The sequence below is a fragment of the Bubalus bubalis genome, chromosome 2 (assembly GCF_019923935.1).
Source record: "Bubalus bubalis isolate 160015118507 breed Murrah chromosome 2, NDDB_SH_1, whole genome shotgun sequence".
In the NCBI taxonomy this organism is placed as follows: Eukaryota; Metazoa; Chordata; class Mammalia; order Artiodactyla; family Bovidae; genus Bubalus; species Bubalus bubalis.
The window spans coordinates 187,352,459-187,376,379 of NC_059158.1; the positions used below are offsets into that span (position 1 = coordinate 187,352,459).

Consider the following 23,921-nt stretch of genomic DNA (forward strand, 5'->3'; position numbering starts at 1 on the left):
GAAGCAGAAGATATCAAGAAGAGATGGCAAGAATACACAGAAGAACTGTACAAAAAAGATCTTCATGACCCAGATAATCACGATGGTATGATCACTGACCTAGAGCCAGACACCCTGGAATGTGAAGTCAAGTGGGTCTTAGAAAGCATCACTATGAACAAAGCTAGCGGAAGTGATGGAATTCCAGTTGAGCTATTTCAAATCCTGGAAGATGATGCTGTGAAAGTGCTGCACTCAATATGCCAGCAAATTTGGAAAACTCAGCAGTGGCCACAGGACTGGAAAAGGTCAGTTTTCATTCCAATCCCAAAGAAAGGCAATGCCAAAGAATGCTCAAACTACTGCACAATTGCACTCATCTCACACGCTAGTAAAGTAATGCTCAAAATTCTCCAAGCCAGGCTTCAGAAATACATGAACCGTGAACTTCCAGATGTTTAACCTGGTTTTAGAAAAGGCAGAGGAATCAGAGATCAAATTGCCAACATCTGCTGGATCATCAAAAAGGCAAGAGAGTTCCAGAAAAACATCTATTTCTGCTTTATTGACTATGCCAAAGCCTTTGACTGTGAGGATCACAATAAACTGGAAAATTCTGAAAGAGATGGGAATACCAGACCACCTGACCTGCCTCTTGAGAAACCTATATGCAGGTCAGGAAGCAACAGTTAGAACTGGACATGGAACAACAGACTGGTTCCAAATAGGGAAAGGAGTACATCAAGACTGTATATTGTCACCCTGCTTATTTAACTTATATGCAGAGTACATCACGAGAAATGCTGGACTGGAAGAAGCACAAGCTGGAATCAAGATTGCCAGAAGAAATATCAATAACCTCAGATATGCAGATGACACCACCCTTATGGCAGAAAGTAAAAAGGAACTAAAGAGCCTCTTGAAGAAAGTGAAAGTGGAGAGTGAAAAAGTTGGCTTAAAGCTCAACATTCAGAAAACAAAGATCATGGCATCTGGTCCCATCACTTCATGGGAAATAGATGGGGAAACAGTAGAAACAGTGTCAGACTTTATTTTTCTGGGCTCCAAAATCACTGCAGATGGTGACTGCAGCCATGAAATTAAAAGACGCTTACTCCTTGGAAGGAAAGTTATGACCAACCTAGATAGCATATTCAAAAGCAGAGATATTACTTTGCCAACAAAGGTCCGTCTAGTCAAGGCTATGGTTTTACCAGTGGTCGTGTATGGATGTGAGAGTTGGACTGTGAAGAAAGCTGAGCGCCGAAGAATTGATACTTTTGAACTGTGGTGTTGGAGAAGACTCTTGAGAGTCCCTTGGACTGCAAGGAGATTCAACCAGTCCATTCTGAAGGAGACCAGTCCTGGGATTTCTTTGGAAGGACTGATGCTAAAGCTGAAACTCCAGTACTTTGGCCACCTCATGCAAAGAGTTGACTCATTGGAAAAGACTCTGATGCTGGGAGGGATTGGAGGCAGGAGGAGAAGGGGACGCCAGAGGATGAGATGGCTGGATGGCATCACTGACTCTATGGACATGAGTTTGAGTGAACTCCGGGAGTTGGTGATGGACAGGGAGGCCTGGCGTGCTTCGATTCATGGGGTTGCAAAGAGTCGGACACAACTGAGTGACTGAACTGAACTGAAATCCTGGTGATGGATTATAAGCTCCTTGGGAGAGGACTCCTGAGCTCATGGAGGCCCTAAATAATTGCAGTGTGTGCATGCTAAGTCGCTTCAGTCCTGTCCAACTCTTTGGGACCCTATGGGCTATAGCCCGCCAGGCTCCTCTGTCCATGGGATTCTTCAGACCAGAATACCAGAGTGAGTTGCCATGCCCTCCTCCAGGGGATCCTCCCAACCCAGGGATCGAGCCCATGGTTCTTACGTCTCCTACGTTGGCAGGCAGGTTCTTTACCGCTAGTGCCCCCTGGAAGCCTAGTAATTACAGTACAGCTACTCATTGGAAAAGACTCTGATGCTGGGAGGGATTGGGGGCAGGAGGAGAAGGGGATGACAGAGGATGAGATGGCTGGATGGCATCACCAACTCGATGGACAGAGTCTGAGTGAACTCCGGGAGTTGATGATGGACAGGGAGGCCTGGCGTGCTGCAATTCATGGGGTCGCAAAGAGTTGGACACGACTGAGCGACTGAACTGAACTGAACCATTATTGAACACCCACTGTGCTCTGGGACTCCTATTATATTTATTATTGATTGATCATTCCAGCAATGCTGGATCAGGTTGGTTATCACAGCGCATTCAGAAAGAGGAAACAGAGGCCCTGGGAGGTTCAGAACGCACCCTTGATCCCAGAGTCAGCAGGCGGAGGCTGGGCTCTGGATCCAAACCTGCCCTTGCGGAAGGCTGCGCCACATGCCTTCCAGCGCTGCATGCCCCAGGTGAGAACACTGAGCTCCATGGTGGGGAAGGCGGGGATGCTCAGGGGCCAGCTAGGTCTGTAGAGGGGGCTCCACAGAGAGGCCCTGAGCACCCTCCTGGCTCCGCACCTCTTCCCCTCCCTGCTGCATAACCCTGGGCAAGCCTTCTCCTCTCTGAGCCTCAGTTTCCTCCTCCGTGGAAGGGGATACAGAGAAGAGGTCGGATGATCTGATTGGGCAAGCGGGCGGAAGTGTCTGCAGACAGGCATGAGGGAGGGCCCATAGCTTCCTGCTTCTTTCTCCTCTTGGGCGGTGGCCAGGAGCAGCCCCGCGCTGGAGGGGGCCGCTGTGCCTGGGGCAAGCCGCGGGCCGTTGGCTTCCATCCCTGGCCCAAGCAAGGGAAAGCCCTCATCTTTGGCTCCCATAAGGATGTTGGGAAGATCAGTGATGAACTCTGAGCTGAGAGCTGGCAGACAAAGGGCCTGTAAGCGCAGCCTGGCCATGATGGGCATCAGTGGTGCCCAGGGCTGGCAGCCAGAGGGCAGGATCTGGTGGGGTAATGGGCTCACTGGCACTCACCGTCAAACTGGGCTGCTTCCCCATAGCCCTCCTCTTTCTTCTTTTGGAACAGTTTGAGGCACGCGCTGGGGCTGGCCAGGAGAAGCCGGAAACCCTGGCACGGAGGAGGAGGAGTGGCTCAGTGGACAGGCACCCCCCGAGGCACGCGCCCCCGACTCAGGAGGGGCTTGGGTTCCCAGGCCACACTGCACGTGGCGGTCCCCCGTCCATCTCCCCCACCAGCCACAGGCCTGTCCGAAGTTCCGATCCTCCAAGCCACGCCACACTTCCAGACATTTGTCCGTGACCTTCTCCTCGCCTGGAAGCCCTTCCCCATTTTGCCCACCAAGAAACTTGACCACTGGTCACTAGGAGGCCTCCCCTCCCGGCTGCCTGTCCCCCGTGGGCTGTGCCCTCCTTGGTCACCTCTGGAAGGAAGTGAGTGTCTGACATGTTGGTCCAGTGCCCGCCATCTGGAAGTCTCACCCTGCTAGTTAACTACCCTTCTGAGCCTCGGTTTCTCCATCTATAAAATGGGGGCAATGATCATAGTGCCCTCTTCTTGGGTTGCTAGAGGATTCAACACGTTAAGACATGCACACCTAATACGTGCTCGGTAAATGTTACCAATTATTACCAGTGTCATTCCTGGGTCTTGGCTGAGAGGTTTGGATCAGAGCAGATACCCAGTAAGTGTGAAAATGGGTACACGAATCATCAGAATATGAGTGCCCTGCCGACCCGGGCTCTGACCTCCTCCAGGAAGCCTGCCCGGATGCACACCGCCTGGCCCAAAGGGCATCTGACCCCAGGCTTTCTGTGGACGGAGGTCATGACCCAGTGTCAGGTGGCCTCGCCCTCTCCCGCCCCATCGGATCAGGGTGGGGCAGGGTGGCTGAGGCAGGAGGAGGGGGGACTTACCTTTTGGTCGGAGGTGGGCACAAAGCTGAGGAACTCGTCCACGTGGCCCACAGAGAGCCAGTCGGAGTAGACCTCCACGGGCGCCTGCACCTGCTGGGCACCCAGGAAGCCACGTACCACCTTGGCCATGCGCCGCCCGCCAGACCTGCTGGGGGAGAGTGCAGGGTGCCCTCGCGCCCGCCGTGTGCCAGCGCACTGCAGGCCCTTCCCAAGCCCTGCCCAGGCCTCCGTCAGCGCTCTGAATGGGCCTCTTCAGTCCCCGCATCCCGGCCCCAGTCTCCAGCTGCTTCCAGGGACTGTCCATCCTGAGCACCACACGAGAGCCTGTCCCTCCCTCACCCCCAGGTACCCTCCCCTGCCCACAAAACAGTCAAATGAGAGCCCTCCCTCTGCCAAAGAGAACTGGAGACCCTCATCTCAGCTCCCGAGATGCAGAGAGGGTCAGCTCCTCACCGAGGCCCTCAGCCTTTGCTTCCCAATACGACCAGAACCTGGCAAGGCACCCCCACCTGCTCAGTCCAGCATGTCCCATCTCTCACTTTCTTCGTGTTTAACTCCAGGGTCGCCTTCTTCCTCTACATGGACTTTGGAAATGGCAATGACCCTCCCACTCATTCCCGAGCTCTATTTTTCTTTACAGTCCTTGGTGCTACTTGGCACACTGGACATTTCGTTTGCTGTCTGGCATCTCACTAAGCTCCCAAAGAGCCTGTATTTCCCTGCATCCCTAGCACCTCTTATAGAACAGATGCTCAGACATATTTGTGAAGGTCTGTTGGACAGCTGCGTAAGAGTCCACAGTCTATATAACTCGAATGCGTCATCGACAGAACCAGAAGGGAGACCCAACCCACAGTGACACATGAGACATTGATTTGATTTGGGGGATGGGAACGTGGAAAATGTTTTCCCTGTATTTCTATTATTTTAACATAGTGTTGGCAATTTTAAAAGACCTGAGATGGTGGAAAGGAATGAGACTTCGGAAATTATTCATGAGCAGAAAGCAGGAATCGGAAACGCATCAGGGGGAGGGGGACAGAGCCCTAACCTAAGCCTGACCCCCCTTGGGGCTCTGCGGCCCTCTGCCTGGTGGCCGGGGATGGGCCGGATGACTCCCGCTCTAGGAAGCGTCAGACCTGGCCTCTGAGTCACATCAGAGCTGCCACCAGGAGGCAGAATTGCCCCAAGATCGGTTTAAATGTGAGGCGCAGAGCATGGAGAGCTCAGGGCAGTGGGAAGGAGCGGGCCTTTGCTGAGCCCCTCCTGCGCGTCTGCCGGGGGCTCCTCACACTCGGCATCTTACGTAATCCCCATGACGACCCTGTGAGGTGTGTACAAGTACCAGGCCCAGGTCGTGATCTGAGCGCACCCCCCACACCCTCTGCTCACTCTGCTCCACCCCTCTGGCCTCCTTGCTGGTCCTCTGATGTCTCCAGCTCATCCCCGCCTCGGGGCCTTTGCACTCCCTTCACATTCTCCTCCCAAACAGCTACATCTTTAACGTCTCATTTCCTTCAGGGAAATGTCAGCCTCCCACCATGCTTCTTCTCTTTAACACACTGTATTTGATTTACTTATTCATCACGGTGGCTTATTGTCTGTTTCTCTCTGCTAGAAGGTATGCAGGTGGTCCGTTTTGTTCGCTGCTAAGCTCAGAAGCCGAGACAAGAATATAGGACAGCAGCCTGGAGTTAAATTTTAATTTGGGGTCCAAAGAGGAAATCTGATTTCTGACTATTTGGCTGACTTGCTGTGTGATCCTAAGTGGTAGCTGTCCCTCTCTGAGCCTCAGGGCCCCATCTGTCCACCAAGACCTTTGCTCCTGGTTTTCAACACGATGGCCAATGGAGTGGGACCCAGATGTGCTGGAGACCCTGCATCTTCCTGTCTGGGGTCCTTGCTCTGGGCCTGGGAGTTTCTAGAACATTTTTTTTATCCCCAGCACTGGGCCTCAGACCTGGCATATAAGAAGTCTCCATATGTATTTATTGAATTGACAGATGCATGCATGAATGGGTGTGTCCTCTTCTCTAAACCTCAACCTTCTCATCTGTAAAATAGGGATCGTAGTCATCCCAGCCTCATAAGGCTGTTGTAAAAATCAATGGGTGTGATCTGGGTAAAGCACCGTGTTCATGGCATGTAGGTGATCAATAACTTTGATCCATTGAGTTCCAACCTGCTTCATGGCAGATCCACTGCTAGGGGTCCAGCTAAATAATATCTAAGCATTTGGAAGGTGCTTAATCTGAGTTCTTTTATCCCCAGGAACAGCTATTATACAGCTTCAGTTCAGTTCAGTCGCTCAGTCGTGTCCGACTCGTTGCAACCCCATGAACCGCAGCATGCCAGGCCTCCCTGTCCATCACCAGCTCACGGAGTTTACCCAGACTCATACGACAGGGATTTTTTTTTTATGAGCCCATTTCACTGATGAGGAAACTGAGGAATGAAGTATAGAATAATTTGTTCATTTAACCATGTGCCTGATTTATCCCCAGTACCTTCACCAGTGCCTGGCACATAGTTGCTGTGAAGTCGCTCAGTCGTGTCTGACTCTTTGCAGCCTCATGGGCTGTAGCCCACCAGGCTCCTCCATCCATGGGATTTCCCAGGCAAGAATGCTGGGTTGGGTTGCCGTTTTCTCCTCCAGTGAAACTTCCCCACCCAGAGAGCAAATGCATCTCCTGCATTGCAGGCAGATTCTTTACCACTGAGCCCCCAGGGAAGCCCTGCGCATAGTAGGCATATAATAAATATTTTTAAATGAAGTAATCAAGCACCTGCGAGGTACCAGGCCCTGTGGTAGGCACCGGTCAGGCCCTGTGCCCCAAATCATGTGGCCAGTGAGTGGCAGAGCCAGGACTCAAACCCAGACACACCGGATGTTCAGAGCCTGTGCGCCTTCCCCTCAGATCCCTCCGGGAGGCACAGAATGACTCCCCAGATGTCCAGGGCCTTCTGCGCCCAGGGCTGTGGGCAGGATCCGGCCCCAGGGCGGGGCTGGGCTTGAGTCACCAGCAAGGTGAATGGACTCCTCCAGTCCTGGCCAACCTCAGCCCGGGGCATCCAGCCTGGGCACCCAGCTTCACACCTGGGTTGGCACCAGGAAGCCTCACCTGACCCAGAACGCTGAGGCTGCCAAGGTCACCCTTTGAGGCTGGGTGACCTTCCCTCAGCATCTGAGGCTGCTCCAGGCCCAAGACCAGACAGCCAGGGCTTGGAGAGGCAAGCGGGGGTACACCTGAGCTCCAGGCCAACCCCACAAACAGGGAAAGGCCACCTCTGGGGCCTGCGGTGGGCTCAGTCTTTAGGCAGGAAGCAGGGGCTTACACTGGGATCCCTGGGCTACACACCCCATTCTTCAACTGTCCGCAGGCTGGGTGGGGACCCTGGGGACCCTCCCAAGAGGATTTAACAGACACTGTCATCCGTCTGGAGCCCTAAACCCTAAATACCTTGTTTCCTGCTCAATGACAGCTGCCCAGGGTGGGACCCCCCGAATCGCGTCTGTCAGCTGGTGTCCTGACTGCGGCCGCATGGTGACACCTGCCCCCTTTCCCACTGTTGCAGGACAGCACTTATTTTATCTCCTCCCCAATCTCCTCCCCAGAGAAGTCAAGGATCCATTCCTACTTCTGTGCTGGATTATTTATCACCTCCTTGCTCTTCTGATGTTTCAAAAGCAGCCAGAAATCTGCTTTTTATATGAAGGTTCCTGATATATATATGTTTAATGTTGGCGACTGGGCTTCCCCACTGGCTCAGTGGTAAAGAACCCGCCTGCCAATGCAGGAGTCTGGGGTTCAATCCCTGGGTCAGGAAGATCCCCTGGAGAAGGAAATGGTGACCCAGTCCAGTGTTCTTGCCTGGAGAATCCTATAGACAGAGGATCCTGGAGGACTGTAGCCCACAGGGTCACAAAGAGTTGGACACCACTGAGCAACGAAACAGCAGCAGCAATGTTGGGGACTAATTATGCCCGTAAAGTTCTAGGCACGTCAGAAGTCTGTGGGCCACTAGTTTGGTTTTTCCAAAGATTCTGTGAGCTTTTCGATCTAAGATTCCAGTCCTCTGAGTCTTTGATTCTAGGAGTCCATGCAGGAAGTTAGGACCACTTCTCAGACTGAAGAGCTGTGTCTGTGTCTGTGGGGGGGTGGGGGATAGATGCCGCCTTGCATGCCCCGGGCCCCCCCAGAGCCTCCAGCCCCATGCCCTACCCGCTCCCCGGCTTCTCACCTGGGGAGGCAGCTGCCGATGAGGATCCGGCCCAGGGGATACTCCTTGCCCTCCACCACAACTGGAGGGCTGACGTCCAGGTTGCCAAAGGAGTCAAGGCCAGAGACACCGGTGGACTGGATTTCCCGGGTTACATATCCAAAGTCAGGACCCTAGGGGAGAACCAGGAAAATCCACACCCCACCCCCGCCAAGGAGGGGTCAGTTTGAACAGGAAGAGACAGCTCTCGGGGTAGGGGCCGAGTGGTGCTCCTGCAGGAATCCACTCCCTAGAAACAACCTCTATTCGATTTTCACAAGGTCTCTCTGTTCCTTGAGCGTTGTGCTATTGAAACCCACCCCCCCAAAAAAGACGATAGATTCATGCATGGGCATAACTGACTCACTTTGCTGCACGCCTGAAACAAACACAGCACTGCTCAGCAACTGTTCTCCAACAGAAAATTAAAAGTTTAAAAAATACGTTCCATTTGGTAAGCAATACCCAAGCCAAGAACAGAACTGTAAGTAGAAAATCTCAAATGTTTGGAAATGAGACAACACATTGTAAAGAACCCGTGGGTCAAAGAAGAAATCAAAGGGGAGATTACACCGTATTTTGAAGTGAGAGGTAATAAGCACGCAGCATGTTAAAACCCGTGGGCATTCCAGTAAATAGCATTTCTTGGGAACGACATAGCTCTAAAATCATTAGGAAGAGAAAGGGTCGAAAAATCTTCGTTTCCGTTTCCAGCTAGGAAAAGAATGGCAAATTAAACCTAAAGGAAGTAGAAGAAAGGAAACGATCAAGACACCAGAAAGACAGTGTTAGTCACTCAGGCACGACCAACTCTTTGTGACCCCATGACTGTAGCCCATCAGGCTCCTCTGTCCATGGGATTCTCCAGGCAAGAATACTGGAGTGGGTTGCCATGCCCCCCTCCAGGAGATCTTCCCAACCCAGGGATGGAACTCACATCTCCTATATCGCAGGCAGAGTTTTTACCATCTGAGCTCCCAGGGTAGAGCAGAGATCAGTGGAAAATACAATGGACTGGTCAAGCCCAGGGCTTGGGGTCAGGCCCTTTGTTGATGCAGACTCAGCCTGCAGGGCTCATGGTCACCTCCCTGGGGACTGACCTCTGACCCGTCTTGGGTGGGGTAACGGCCCTGTTCTGTGTGACCAGGAGCTCCTGGACATCCCTAGTGGAGCCCCCAGGACTCGGGCATTGTCCTGGCCATGGGGGAGGATGCTAGTAAATAGGCGGAGGCGGGTGCTCTGGGGCAGGGACCCCTCAGAAGGCGGCTTAGCCTAGCGGTCAAGAGCAGGGGCCGTGGAGGCGGCCCCTCTGGCTCTACATCTCGGTGCCGCTGCTACCTAGCTCTGTGGTCTCGAGTGCTTAGCCTCTCTGAGCCTCAGTAAGGAGGGAATAATGATAGTACTCGTTCACAGGAGTCCATGTGGATTAAATGAGCAACTGTGAGAAGCTGCGGGGGGGGCCTGGAACTCAGGGCGTGGTCGCTGGAGTGGCTCTTGCCGCCCTCCTGTGCCCGGCAGGCAGCGTGGGGCCTGGCACGTAGTAGGTGTTCAGAAAACACCGACTACTGAGGAGAGGCCCCGGCACACAAGCAGGAACTGTGCGGGTCACTGAGGATGCGTGCCCGCCAAAGCGCAGTTTGCTCTCCCCGGAGCTGACTCGTCTGTTCACAGCCCCTGGGGGGAGACCAGGGCCCCTCCCAGAACAGGGGTGATTTGCATTTCATCTACATACTCCTCCCCAAGCCTCCCCCTAACTCCCCGCTCGCCAGAGCCCCCCTCCTGCGTCCCTTTGCAGCCCCTGAAGGACTGGGGCCAGGCAAGACTGCACAGTGGGTCCCGCAGGGGCAGGCACCCACGGTGGCTGCACTCTGCACTTTGCCACATACCAGTATCCTCTTATAAGGGAAATCCTTCAGGCCTCTGTTTCGGGGGGAGTCGAAGACCACGGGGAAGGCTTTGTGTGGGGCCTCAGTGTAGCCAAACTCCATCTCATCCTGGGAAGGTGAGAAAAAAAGGCCTCTATGACCGCCTCGGTCTCGCATTGAGAAGAGGCTAGCGCCGCAGGCCCGGGGTGGGCAGGGCAGCAGACCTTCCCCAAGACCTCGAGCGGGCAGGAGTTCCCTCGGGGACCCAGCTGGGGGAGGGCTCTGCCTGAGCCAGAGGCCCTGGGGGGAAGCAGGACACACCGAGCGATGCAGGCCGTGGGAGAAGAGGGCTCCCCCAGGCCGCGCGCCCACCCTGAGTCCTGGCAGCCGGCCCAGCTTCTCTAGGGAGACAGAAGCCGGGCGAGAGCCGCAGAGGCCGCTCCCCAAAGCCGGGGTGGGGGACGGGGCTTGGGCTGCCCCCCGCGCCCAGGGCTGCTCCTCGCCCACCTGGATCCAGCGGTCATTTCGGTTCTCAACCCGAGGGCAGATCATCAGCTTGCAGCTGGCTTTCAGTGCCAGATCGGACAAGTCACTCAGAAACTGCGCATTCGGGCCATGAGAGTCTAGGACACTGCAAATCACAGGAGAGGGCAGGGAAGCGGGGCTGCTGACGGCAGCCTTGGGGGTGGACGGAGGGGCCTGGGTGCCGTCCGTGCTGGGCCCGGGCCGCCCTTGGCTCCACACACAGTCCCCACGCTGGAGAGGCTCGTGGGCGAGAGACAGAGACGGACCACGTCCCCACATCCCATCAGGCAGGAGTGATGGGGAGGGGCAGCCCCGGGGCTCTGGGCCCTGCTGAGGAGACCAGGAACTGAGTCTCACGGCCACGGGGACAGTGAGGGGGAGGCGCCCATTTCCTCCTGTCTCTCACAACTGGCCTCAACAAAGGCGAGTCAGCAAAGTGAAAGAAATGGCCCCCTCCTGTCTGAACACCTGAGCCGGCTCACCAGAGCAGACTCATCTGACCACAGCCTTCCTTTTGACTTAAGCTCCAAGTCGTCTACAGCCCTTTCTGGTGGTCTGACCTCCTCTGCAGGGCCCTGGAGTAGCCGTGCCAGTCCAGGCTGCCCTGCCCATCCAGGGGCTTGACAAGGATTCTGAGAGATGGCAGAAGGACCAGGGACCCAGGTGTGGCCGGGACTCACAGATGGTCCTGGAAGCTGAATTCTCACGCACTCTGCAGGCCCAGGGGCACAGCCTGCTCAGAGGGAGGCTGGGACTCCTGCCGCCCCCAGGAACCTGAACAGGGCCTGGCCCCTCTGCCTGGAATAAACCCAGGATGTTCCGGGACTACTAAAGGCAGGGCAGGGTAAGGATGGGGAGCTGGAGCTGGGGCCTTGGCTGCTCAGAGCCGGTGGGCTGATGGCCCAGACAGCTCGCTGCTGTCCGTTACCCAGGCGTGCCCATGGGGGCCCTCGGTGAGCCCGGCCGGCGAGCATGCAGGGCCAAGCCCGGTACCGCGCTCTGCTCCTGTCTCTGGGAGTCCAGAGGCGACAGGAGAGCTGCGGGAGGGAGAGGCCTCACCTGCACACATACAGCTCCAGGGGGGGCTGGGTGTTGGGGGTCATGATCCAGGGGGCCACGCGGAAGGCCACGGTGTCTGTGAAGAGGGGCACCTCAGGCAGGGTCTAGGAGGAGAATGGGGACTCAGTGGGTCCCCCAGGGAGCCTTATCAGGCCTCGGGAGCCCCAGCCCCCAGCCTCCCAGCCCTGGAGCCTCCGGCTGAGCCCTGAAGCTCCCCGACCCCATCTCCGGCCCCAGCACCGTACCTACCTTGGTATCTACCAGGCTGACGCTGAGGGAGACCAGCCCCAAGAAATTAGCATCGGGAAAGCTGAGCCCCTCCACATAGAGGCGGATCTTCCGCTCCCCGGGCTGACGGGCCACTTCGTAGGACAGGTGCTGGGGCCCCAGCACCTGCTCATAGTCCAGGAGGGAATTCCCACCTAGGGAGACCCGAATCAGCACGGGGGCCAGGCTGGCGCAGGGTCATGTGATAGCCGGGGGCACTCACTGTCACGGTAACTCCGGCTGCCCAGCGCTGACGCAGGGGTGTGGGGCATGGGACAGGAGACCTGAGGCCAGGAACGCAGGTGCAGAGCCAGTCTGCGTCACAGCGACTCGGGCTCCTCCCCAGCAAGGGCTAGCTGCGTGACCTCAGCTCAATGACTCAACCTCTTTGAGCCTCAGTTCCTCATCTGTAAAATGGGCTAACATTACGTTTCCCACGAGGTGGGTGCAAGCTTTACATCGGACAAGGAAATAAAAGCAGCTGGCCCCGAAGGTGGAAACAACCCAAATGTCCATCCGCGGATGAAGGGATAAACAGAATGCCCACACGGCATGTCCTTCATCCATAAAAGGAATGTAGTACCAAGACGTGCTGCAGCACAGATGAGCCCTGAGGACACTATACCAGGGGAAAGAAGCTTGACACAAAAGGCAAACACGGTATGATTCCATTTGTAGGAGATGCACAGCACGAGTGCGTCCATAGGGACAGAAGGGAGGTTAGCGGTTGCCTAGGGCTGGGGATTGGGTGGCACTAGTGGTAAAGAGCCCACCTGTCGACCCAGGAGACACGAGAGACAGGGCTCAATCCCTGGGTCGGGAAGGTGCCCCGGAGGAGGGAACGGCAACCCCCTCCAGTATTCTGGCCTGGAGAATCGCACAGACAGAGGAGCCTGGCGGGCTACAGTCCATGGGGTCACAAAGGGTCGGACGCAGCACAGGGCTGGGGGTTGGGGGATGGGACTGTCGCTGTTTAATTGCTCAGGTGTGTCCGACTCTTTTGTGATTCCACGGACTGTAGCCCATCAGGCTCCTCTGTCTGTGGAATTCTCCAGGCCAGAATACTGGAGGGGGTAGCCTTTCCATTCTCCAGGGCATCTTCCCAACCCAGGATCGAGCTCAGGTCTGCACTGCAGGCAGATTCTTTACCATCTGAGCCACCGGGGAATGTCACTAAATTGTTGACTTGAAAATGGTTACTTTTATTTTCTGTGAATGTCATCTCAATTTTTTAAACAAAGCTTCTGGGGCTTAGCCGTTCTGGCCCGTCTCCTTTCCCTGCCCCCGAGGGTCGTCTGGGAGGCGGTACCCTAGCGTGTCCTCACAGCAGGAAGGCTTGTCTGCTCACCTAGGGACACGGAGCTTATGTTCTGCAATTGCAGTGAGTATTTCCAGGCCAGACCCCTCCCTAACTTTCCAGCACTGCTGCAGAGAAGAAGCATCCTGGCTCCTGCTGGAATTTAGCTGCAATGAGTTCTGAGTCAGTCTGAACAGTGAAGAGGAAGAAGGAAGAGGTAGGAAGGTCTCTTGCTATTTATAAAAACGAGTAAGGTCACCTCAGGGTTAAGGACTGGTTTTGTTTTGTTCTAAGCCACATTGTTTGATTAATAAACTCTCCGGCAGCATAACTGGATTCCAAAGGCAGGGCTGGGCCTTGGCTTGCTGTTCCCTGCCCCCACCTCGCCCAGCCTGGACAGCACTTGTCCTGCCTTGAGAGCTCAATCTGTGCTGACTCAGCAGAGGAGGGACGGGGTCGGGGGAGGGCCAGGGCCGTGGAAACAAGAGGGGCTTTGGTGCCCAAGAGACTGACTTGGAATGCCTGCTCCACTCCCAACTGGTTGTATGAACTCAGAGCAGTGAATTCACATGTCTGAGCCTCAGTTTTCCCCTCTGTAAAATGGGTCTCGCTTGGGACCCTCTTCCTTGGGCCATGGATCCTGTTGTGATGCAGTGGCTGCTTTTAAATGGTAGTGAGAATTACAAAATGATGATGGAAGAAGGGAGAGATGTGGACAAGAGAAGAAAGAAATGATTTGGGAAGCAGAGGCTGGAGCAGGGAGGGAAGAGGCCCCTCCAGGCCACTCACCCCGGGCGCAGAAGACCCGCATTCTTTTGGAATCAGAAGGCGGCACGTTCAAGACCAGCTTGTAGCTCTCAAAGAGTGCATCAGGGGCATCGCAGGTCAGCACCACTGGGGACAAGTCCTGCAGGTCTGGAGAGCGTGGCCCCGTGAGACAGCCGTGCGCCGCCCCCCGCGCCATCCCGGGCAGCCCGTCCCGTCTGTTGCTCACCATCCCGCGAGGCCAGCTGGGTGTCGGTGAGGTCTGTCCCTTCGGACCTGAGGCTGTCCCGGTCGCAGTTCACCAGCAGGACAGCCCCATAGCCCTCAGGGCCCCAGCGCCAGCGTTCCTGTGCAAAACGAGAGGCCTTAGGGCCAGCGGGACCCAGCAGTCTCTGGGAAGGGGTTCTGGACTTGGCTGGAGCTGCCTTGTTAGCTTGGAGACTTTTGTATTCCAGGTTTACTTGAAGATTTAAAGAGGGATAATAGATTTGGAGAGCTCCAGCTCTCCAGACCCAGAGTCACTCCACGCTTGTGCGGTGAGCAACCTGAGCAACCGTACACAGCAGCCCCTCCCAACCACCACCCGCAAAAGGAGGGGGGCAGTGCCAAGCCCAGAAGTGGCCTCTGCCAGGCTCTTCAGTTCTGGCCCTGCCTGGGGGCCGAGACGCCTCGCCCTGACCTTGGGAGGGCGAGAGAACTACTGGGACTCTCCCCACCCGGGTCCTCTCCTGGGCCTGTCCCAGTGGTCCCTGATGTTCACTTGTGATCCTGCAGGCCCTACAAGGAGGATGGAGCTGACAGGTGGGGATGAGGGCTGGAGTCCTGCCTCTGTGATCAAAGCTCTTCCTGACCTGCCTCTGCTTTATTCTCACCAGACTCTGCAAGTCAGAGCTTATTTTCCCCATTTACAGAGAGGGGAAAGAGGCTCTGGGGAGGTGAACCCTAAGTCACAGAGGTGGGATTCAAACTGGGGTCTGGGGGACCTCACAGGACCACTGCTAACCTACATGGACTCTTGTCCACCCTCTCTGTATCAGGGCCCAAGATATGCTTTGCATCACAGGCCGCACTCACTGCCTTGCTCAGCAGCCTTGTGCAGTGAGCAACCTGCACACCCATCCAGGGCGGTCCTGCCCCATCTTGTCCACAAAGGACCCCAGGCTTCCTCCCTGGGGTCCTTCCCCACAAATTTTACTTTCTATCCTTCCAGGATAGCCTTCAGATACTTCCTGTGGGATAATGCCCGGAGCCCACCCCACCCTCTCTCTCTTCAGAATCTAACCAGGGTAGTCCATGCCGCCTCCTCTACCGGAAGTCTTCATTCAGCCATTTGACAACCTTTTATGAGGCACCTATCATGCTTAGGGGTCCAAACACAGCCCAGGAAATAGAAAAGACCTCAAGCAAAAGATCCCAGGTATAGGATAGCACCAGAGAGACCCAGAGAAGGTAAGCTGTTTTCCAGGAGTCACACAGCACGCTGATCACACAGTGTCAGGCCCACTCATGCTGATTGGAAGTCCTCAGATGGCTTCCCCACACTGCTGGATACACAGAGCCCAGGAATCCATCACCCTTCTGGAGGCAGAGCCGTCCCACCCTAGGACCACCCCCAGGTCTGCCTGTCGACCCTGCCGTCTTGGGACAGCTCGAGGAGGCCCACCTTGTCGGCTTGGCTCCTTTTCACCTTGCCCGTGCGGCCAGTGTCAGCGTCGAGGGAGATGTCTGAAAAGAGATGGGGAGGGGTTACCTGGGCTCCCCGGTCCCCCGTCCCACCATAGCGTCCAGGTCGGGGCAAGCTTTGACCCCGCCCCAAGCCCAGGCGAGCTGGGCAGCCCTGTTCTGGGGACCACACCCAATGCCTGGGAGGCCCACCCCTGTGGCTCTGGGTTTTGAGGGACCCAAGCCTTGGGCTCTTGACTTTCTCACTCGTCTGCATGCCCTGAATTGCTAGCCCTTGGGGGCCCTGACTCTGGAGGCCAGGACGAGGCCTGAGCTTCCAGTTGCTGGGTCCGCAGTTAGGGCCGCTGCCAGGGATCTGGCTGAACGTAGCGTGCAGATCCCCACGTTTAGTGACGAGCCTTGGGGCTCCGGGACTCTGGATGGAGGAGGCCTGCTGTGGGCTGGCTGGCCTCCCATGGGCCACGGGCCACGCAGTTTCTAGGTTCCTGTGGCTGTGAGCACAGCTGGGGCTCCGGTGCTGGGGGTCTGGAGCAGACGGGCGGCCTCTGAAGAAGCCAAGCTCCTCGGTGGACGAGGAAGACGGCCATGGGCCTCCCTGAGCCCCTCAAGCAGCCAGCGTGGCGGGGAAAGGGCAGGGGCCGTGTTGGACCAGATGCGGGACTCACCTGCGCCTGTGAGGTAGAGCACGCTGTGGCCCAGGGCCCCGCGCGCCGGCTGCCCGAAGTAGGAGATCTTCACCTGCGGGGACACGGGCAGCCCTGAGCGGGCACGGCCGGGCCTGCGGGGATGGCTGAGGCAGGGGGCGGAGGGGACACCCCAAGGGCCCTGCGTAGATGGGGGATGGGGGCCCTGGCTGCTCCCTGCTGGTGAAGGCCCGGGGCCCATGGGCTCTGCGCCCGGATCCAGAGCCACTTTCTCCAGCTGGAGAGAGCGGATGCCTCCCTGGCTCCCAGAGCTGGGCTGAGGGGCCAGGAGGGCCAGACAGGGTGGGGGCAGGTCCCCAGGGGGCAGCCGGACCCTTAGGAATCCATGGGGAGGCCAGGGAGAAAGAATGAGGGAAGGGGCAGTCATCACCAGTGACTCAGGCAAGGTAATCAGTCTCCCTAAGCCTCTGTTTCTTCATCTGTAAAATGGGAACAACGACCCTTCCCACCCCACGATCGCAGCCCATGCTCACAGAGCTTTCCCCATGGCCCAGAGTCCATGCAAAGGGCTCGACCTGGGCCTCTCCGAGAGCCCCCAGGCTGGGCCCAGTAGTTGGGGCTCAGAGGGGGAGTCTGAGCTCCAGGCCCCTGCTCTCAACAGCTGCACGGCCCTCACTTTCCCCGTGTCACTGGAGAAAAAGCTGAATCAGTGAGTCTGGGGTCACTGTGTGTGTGGCAGGTGCCTGGGGGCGAGTGAGAAGGCGTCGTGTCGTCTGTGAGAGAGGTTTCCCACTCCCTTAGGTGGGAGACACACACGCATCCAGGTATGCACCTGTGTCCGATGCATGCGTGTATGTGTGTGCACGGCTGTTGCTGAGGACGCCTGTCTGCATGGGAGTGGGCGGGGCCTGTTCGGGGTCAGTGTGGAGCTGGGATCCAAGGGGGTGTCTGTGAACTTGCGGGGGCGAACAGGCAGGCTGTGCCTTTATGGGAGCCTTCATTCCTGCGTGTGTGGATGCTGGCCGTGGGTGGGTTTACAGGCTTAGGTGTCTATGGGCTTGTTTCGGGATGTGTCATGGGTGTGGATTTGGGCGTCGTAGCCTTGTGCGGCTGGCTGACTAGGGCGGTGTGTGAATGGGGTGTGCTTTGTCGGGGGCTCTGACCTTCTGCAGGGAAGGGACCTCTTACCTTGAGGTCGTTTAAAGCCTTACTGGCTGCATCCACGGATATGACCACTTCCACGCTGGCATCCAGGGGCCAGTAGGCCCTGCCTGTCGGCTCTGTCACCCGCGCTGGGTCATAGACCATGAAGATCTTCACCCCGGAGCTCCCAGAAACCCCAAAGTTCTCAGCGCCCTCGGGCACATCACTGACAGAAAAGAGAGAGGGGAGCATCGTGGGTGCAGAAGAGACCAGCAAGGGAAGGGGTGCTGCCAGGCGATGCAGACAGCACCCCCATGGCTGGGGTGGGGCATGGGGGTGCCCCTGGCCAGGAGACCAACCCGGTTAGGCCCCAGGGCCCCATCCCAGCTCTCCACATATGCCCACGTGAACTGCCCTGAGCCCATCACCCCCTGGCCTCAGTCTTCCCATCTGCAACATGAAGGGCTTGGAGCAGAGCAAGGCTGCGGAGCTTTGTTTCAGGGGCAGAGTTGTTTCTGCAGACCTTGAATGGAACCCTGGGCAGAAGGTGGACAGAAGGGGCCTGAGGGTGATGCCGAATCATAGTGTTTAACCCTTCCGCTCCCATAGCGGCCCCTGAAACTCCAGAGAGCAGAGACGGAACCCCTCTGGACAACCCCAACCCCACCCCTCTCCCGAAATGTGATTCTTTTTTAAAAAATATTTCTATTTATTTAGTTGTGGTATGTGGGGTCTTTGTTCCCCGGCCATGGATTGAACCTGGGCCCCCTGTATTGGGAGTGCAGGGTCTTAGCCGCTGGACCGCCAGGGAAGTCCCTCTGTTCTGATTCTTAATCACACCGTTAGTCGCTCAGTTGTGTCCAACTCTTTTGTGACCCCGTGGACTGTAGCCCACCAGGCTCCTCTGTCCATGGGATTCTCCAGGCAAGAATAATGGAGTGGGTTGCTAAGTCTCTTCTCCAGGGCATCTTCCTGACCCAGGGATCGAACCCGGGTCTCCTGCATCGCAGGCGGGTTCTTTGCCGTCTTAGCCCCCAGGGAAGCCCCAGTCAGACTGTTATGTGTTGCTCATCTCTCGTCTAGGAGCTGAGGTCCCTGAGGGCACAGAGTTTTGTCTATTTTGCTCGTTGCTGCAGCCCAGAATCTGTAACAGTGTTCGGCTTGTAGTCTTTCTCGTAAACACTTGTTGAATGCATGAATGGATTCAGTCTCCCCTACTCCGCCAGGGCGTTCAGGCCCATCTCTACCCGGCACTACAGCGCTTGACTGACGCCAGCGCCCAGTGCAAACTTCTCCTGTTCCCCTGACGCCCCACAGCCACCTGGTAGCCCAGAACTCAGGGCTCCAAAATGGGCGGGTCATGGAGCCCCTGGTGTGCCAGCCCCCAGGCAGGGGCACCCCTCTTCTGGGCCCGCACGCTGCTTCTCACACCACAGCTGCTCCCAGCCACAGCAGAGAGGGGCCAGTCTTCTGGACCAAAGACCCAGAGGGGTGCTCTGCAAACTCGGGCTGCAGAGTACCTGAAGCCAAGCCGGCGGGGCCTCCGAGGGCGTACCTGTCCTTCCTTGCTCCCTGACTGACCCTGCGCTGTGCAGCCCCCTCTGCCGTCCCTGGGGGAGGCCCCAGGTTTCCGTGAGGCCCTTGGCCGTGTAGAGTGCATGCTAGAGGGGAGCTGGACAAGGGAACTACATGTCAAGCTTCTCCACTGCCGTCCCCCAAGACAAAGCCATCAGCCTCAAGGCCACCACCCAAGGTCAAGGCCATGTGCAGATGTCCACCCGACTGCCAGAGGGGTCCTTCTATACAGCTCCTGTTTCCATTCTTTCCCAGACTCCTGAGAACCCAGCCAATATAAACCCCCCTGGAGAAAATGGACAGGCCTCCCTAATCCCCAGCGTGGTCACTTAGTCCCCACAAAGCACCGGGCCCAATGGTGGTCGTGGTTCCAATAATCCCGAGTCCCACGCAGGATCTGGAGCACTGGCGTACATCCCAGCCCCACAAGGCGGTTATTATTCTCCCTGTCTTAAAGATGAAGCTGGAGCGAGGGGCTGCCCCGGCGGTCCAGTGGTTAAGAGCCTGCCGGCCAACGCAGGCACCACCGGCTTGGTTCCCGGCCCGGGAGGATCCCGTGTGCCGCTTCAAAGCCATTAAGCCCGTGCTCTGCCCCAAGAGGGCAGCCCAGCTCGCTGCAACTGGAGGAAGCCCAGGTACAGCAGCAAAGGCCCAGAACAGCCAGCAATAAAAAGAAATGGTTTTTAAAAATCTCTAAAGATAAAGCTTTATCTGGTTTAGTCTCGCTCCACCGAGACCGCTGACTCTAGAGAACGCCTCACCCGTGACTGGAGCCTACGACTCTGCAGCTCCGTCACGATTCCACACGTGGAGTTGCACCTGATCTGCTCATTCTGTCCCTGATAAACAAGCTGTCCTAAATGCACAGTCATAAACGCACGTGGTGTGAAGGCTGATGGGTTTCCTCATCTGCGCTCGGGAGGAAGAAGAAACCGAGACGATGAAGACGCTGCCCCTTCACCGGAAAGCCCCGCACGGGCGCCTCCTCACAGGCTCGTGTCCATCTCAGCACATCAGCTACAGGCACCAAGTTTAATCTGCGTTATTCACCTTGTCTTCGTCAATAAAACAATAAACGGAGTCCTGATTTGTAGATGTTGCCCATTTCCCTGGTTTAAACACTCCCACTAAGGTCAGTTTCAAGTTATCATCGCAACATCATTGAACCCAGAGTTGCAAAGAGATGCAAGAGGCCCCTACATGCCACTCTCCTGCCAGACAGAGGGAATGCTGGTGGAACGCGGGTGACGGCGGGATGCAGTAAAATGTTTGGAAACAGATGCGTGTTAAGTATTTTTTATCTTTTTTTAAAAGTACTGCCCATTTATTTTTTGATTGATTTTTTTTTTTTTTTAATTTGGCTACATCTCACAGCATGTAGGATCTTAGTTCCCTGACCAGGAATCAGACCTACCCCCTGTATGGGGAGCACAGAATTTTCACCACTGAACCACCAGGGAAATCACTACCCTTGCCTTTTTAGATTTTTTTATTTTTGGTTCTGCTAGGTCTTCATTCAGTGCTCAGGCTTCTCCTGGTGGTGGCTTCTCTTGTTATTACTGTTAAATAAACTGTATTTAAAACAATGGTGGGGGGCTTCCCAGGTGGCTCAGTGATAAAGAACCCATCTGCCAATGCAGGAGATGCAAAAGACAAGGGTTCGATCCCTGGGTCAGGAAGCTCCCCTGGAGGAGGGCATGCCAACCCACTCCAATATTCTTGCCTGGAGAATCCCATGGACAGAGGAGCCTGGTGGGCTACAGTCCATGGGGCTGCAAAGAGTCGGACACAACTGAGCAACTGAACAGGCAAGCAATATACAGTGTAATTTTAAATAATAGCTGTGTTTGACAACAGGCTTGTAAACTTCCTTAAAAAAAAAGAGACAACCAGGTCCCCTTGGGGAGGCATCCTGCTTGCTGCTGAGTGTTCACGCAGCCGCCGTTCTCCAGCCTCCCCTGGAGGGACTCAGCCTTTTGCCAGGGTGACCGTGCGCTTTTCTAGTTGTGCCGGGCACTGGTCCTTGACTGTCTTTGCTGTGCTGGGTCTCTGTTGCTGGTGGGCTTTTCCCTCATTGCTGGGGGCTACGCGTCTCTTATTGCAGTAGCATCTCTTGTGGGGGAGCACGGGCAATGCTCCACATGCCTTGGCGCTTGGGTTCTCTGCATTCAGAATGTTCAGCCGGGAGCATCCCCGGGGCCTCGGGGCCTCATCTCTTTTCCGAAGGTGCCCTGACTGCCCTGTTTAAGGCAGTGGCGGGGGCTCGTGGGCGGCACCATGGGCCTCACACCCCCTAACCGCGTGACCCAGCTGCACCTCGTTCCAGCCCGTGGCACTTGTCACGTGACGTGTCACACGTATTGCACATATTTCCCTACTGTCTCTCCCATTTCTCTTCCTGGAATGCAGGGAACTTCCCGTTCTACTTTCACTAAAACTGTGGTCATCTCAGCACCCAGTGCGGGGCCTGCTTGTGGGCAGGAAGTACAGGAAGCCGTTGTTTTATGGACGAGGACGAGACAATCCGGGAACGTGGAATGGTAACCAAGCAGAGCCTATGGACCCTCCTGGAACAGACGTCCCCGCCCTCCTCCACATCCTCCACCTGCCTCTTGCTCGTAATAAAACTTTAGCCTCCTAGGCTTTCCTTGAGTTCCAAAGAGTAAACTTAACCAGGAAATCGAGACAATGCAGAAGCAAAGGAGAACAGCCAAACAAGACAAAACAATGTCTTAGCTGTTCAAACACTCAAGGACCTTTACTTCCTCCTCACAGATAGAGACAGGATTCTGAGCCATACCCTGGAACTGTTTTGCAGATACTGAACCCCCCTCCACCCCAGGTGGAAGAAGTTAATTGTATGCTGCCCACAAGCACGTAGACCCAGAAGGCTGATGGGGCTGACTCCCGATGACCTCACCACCAGCCAATCACGAGAATGTCCACGATCACACACCCTACAGCCCTTCCCCTCACTCTGCCTTTAAACACCTTTCAGTGAGATAGAGCACACCCTCTCACCTCATGCAGAAACTCAAGATGGCGTAAAGGCTTAGACATAAGACAGGACACCATAAAAGTCCTAGATGAGATCATAGGCGAACATTCTCTGATATAAATTGTACCAATGTTTTCTTAGGTCAATCTCCCAACCAAGACAATAGAAATAAAAACAAAAACGAACAAACGGGACCTAATCAAACTTTTAAGCTTTTGCACAGCAAAGGAACCCATAAACAAAAACGAAAAGACAGCCTACAGAACGGGAGAAAATATTTGCAAATGATGCAACCAACAAGGGCTTAATTTCCAAAATATACAAGCAGTTCATAAAACTCAACAACGAAAAAGCAAGCAACCCAATTGAAAAATGAGCAGAAGACCTAAGATAGACATTTCTCCAGAGAAGAAATACAGATGGCCAATAGGCACCTGAAAAGATGCTGGACAAGCTAATTACTGCAGAAATGCAAATCAAGACTACAGTGAAGTATCCCCTCACACCAGTCAGAATGGTCATCATCAAAAACATCTGCAAGCCAGAAATGCTGGAGAGACTGTGGTGAAAAGGGAAGCCTCCTGTAAACTGTTGCTGTGCGTGTAAAGTGATACAGGCATTTGGAGAACAGCATGGAGGTCCCTTAAAAAATGAAAAATGAACTATCAAATGACCCAGCAATCCCACTACTGGGCATATACCCTGAGAAAACCATAACTCAAAAAGACACATGGACCCCAAGTTTCTTTGCGGCACTATTTACAATAGCCAGAACATGGAAGCAACCTAGATGTTCATCGACAGATGAATGGATCAAGAAGACGTGGTACATATACACAATGGAATATGATACAGCCGTAAAAAATGAAATTAGGTCCCTTGTAGTGATGCGGATGGACCTAGAGCCTGTCATACAAAGTGAAGTAAGTCAGAAAGAGAAAAACAATGATTATATATTAACCCATCAATATGGAATCTAGAAAAAAGGTACAGATGAACCGATTTGCAGGGCAGGAATAAAGAGGCTGACTTAGAGAATGGATATGTGGACATTAGGGGAGGAGGGGAAGGCGGGGCACACTGAGGGAGCAGCTTTTACGCACAAACCGCTGTCCATGAAATAGACGGCCAGTGAGGCGTGAGGCCAAGCAGGCCCTAGGAAGCATCACTAAGAACAAAGCTAGTGGAGGTGATGGAATTCCGGCTGAGCTATTTCAAATCCTAAAAGATGACATTTTAGAGTGCTGTACTCAATGTGTCAGAAAATTTGGAAAACTCGGCAGTGGCCACAGGACTGGAAAAAGTCAGTATTCATTCCAATCCCAAAGACAGGCAACGCCAAAGAATGCTCAAACCGGAGCTCATTTCACAAGCTAGCAAGGAAATGCTCAAAATCCTTCAAGCTAGGCTTCAGCAGTACCTGAGTTGACGGTGTGCAAGCCGGGTTTAAAAAAGGTAGAGGAACCAGAGATCAAGTTGCCAACATTCGCTGGATCATAAATAAAGCAAGGAAATTACAGAAAAATACCTACTTCTGGTTCATTGTCTATGCTAAAGCCTTTGACTGTGTGGATCACAACAAACTGTGGAAAATTCTTCAAGAGATGGGAATACTAGACCACCTTGCCTGCCTCCTGAGAAACCTGTATGCAGGTCAAAAAGCAATAGAACCAGGCATGGAACAATGGACTGATTCAAAATTGGGAAAGGAGTACGCCTAGGCAGTATCTTGTCGCCTTGTTTATTTAAGTTCTATGCAGCGTACATCATGCAAAACGCCAGGCTGAGTGAATCACAGCTGGAATCAAGAGTGCCAGGAGAAATACCAACAACCTCAGATATTCAGATGATATCACCCTAACGGCAGAAAGTGAAGAGGAACTAAAGAGCATCTTGATGAGGGTGAAAGAGGAGAGTGAAAAAGCTGGCTTAAAACTCAACATTCAAAAATGAAGATCATGGCATCTGGTCCCATCACTTTATGGCAAATAGATAGG

The 23,921-nt window shown here is 54.9% G+C and overlaps 1 protein-coding gene across 2 annotated transcripts in view; it reads right to left on the reverse strand.

Moving 5' to 3' along the window:
- Positions 1 to 23,921, reverse strand: part of PADI1 (peptidyl arginine deiminase 1) — a 43,319-nt gene that overhangs the window by 6,091 nt on the left and 13,307 nt on the right. The window contains exons 2-13 of one of the 2 annotated variants that reach the window (XM_006066573.4): positions 17,397 to 17,577; positions 16,230 to 16,302; positions 15,545 to 15,606; positions 14,111 to 14,228; positions 13,906 to 14,031; positions 11,802 to 11,974; positions 11,553 to 11,656; positions 10,476 to 10,599; positions 9,990 to 10,097; positions 8,086 to 8,237; positions 3,844 to 3,988; positions 2,944 to 3,037 (exon numbers count right to left, since the gene is read on the reverse strand). In XM_006066573.4, the coding sequence (XP_006066635.4) occupies positions 2,944 to 3,037; positions 3,844 to 3,988; positions 8,086 to 8,237; positions 9,990 to 10,097; positions 10,476 to 10,599; positions 11,553 to 11,656; positions 11,802 to 11,974; positions 13,906 to 14,031; positions 14,111 to 14,228; positions 15,545 to 15,606; positions 16,230 to 16,302; positions 17,397 to 17,577 (1,460 nt within the window). Of the gene's footprint in view, positions 1 to 2,943; positions 3,038 to 3,843; positions 3,992 to 8,085; positions 8,238 to 9,989; positions 10,098 to 10,475; positions 10,600 to 11,552; positions 11,657 to 11,801; positions 11,975 to 13,905; positions 14,032 to 14,110; positions 14,229 to 15,544; positions 15,607 to 16,229; positions 16,303 to 17,396; positions 17,578 to 23,921 lie in introns of both variants that reach the window. The other variant, XM_044938219.2, reaches the window with a different exon arrangement.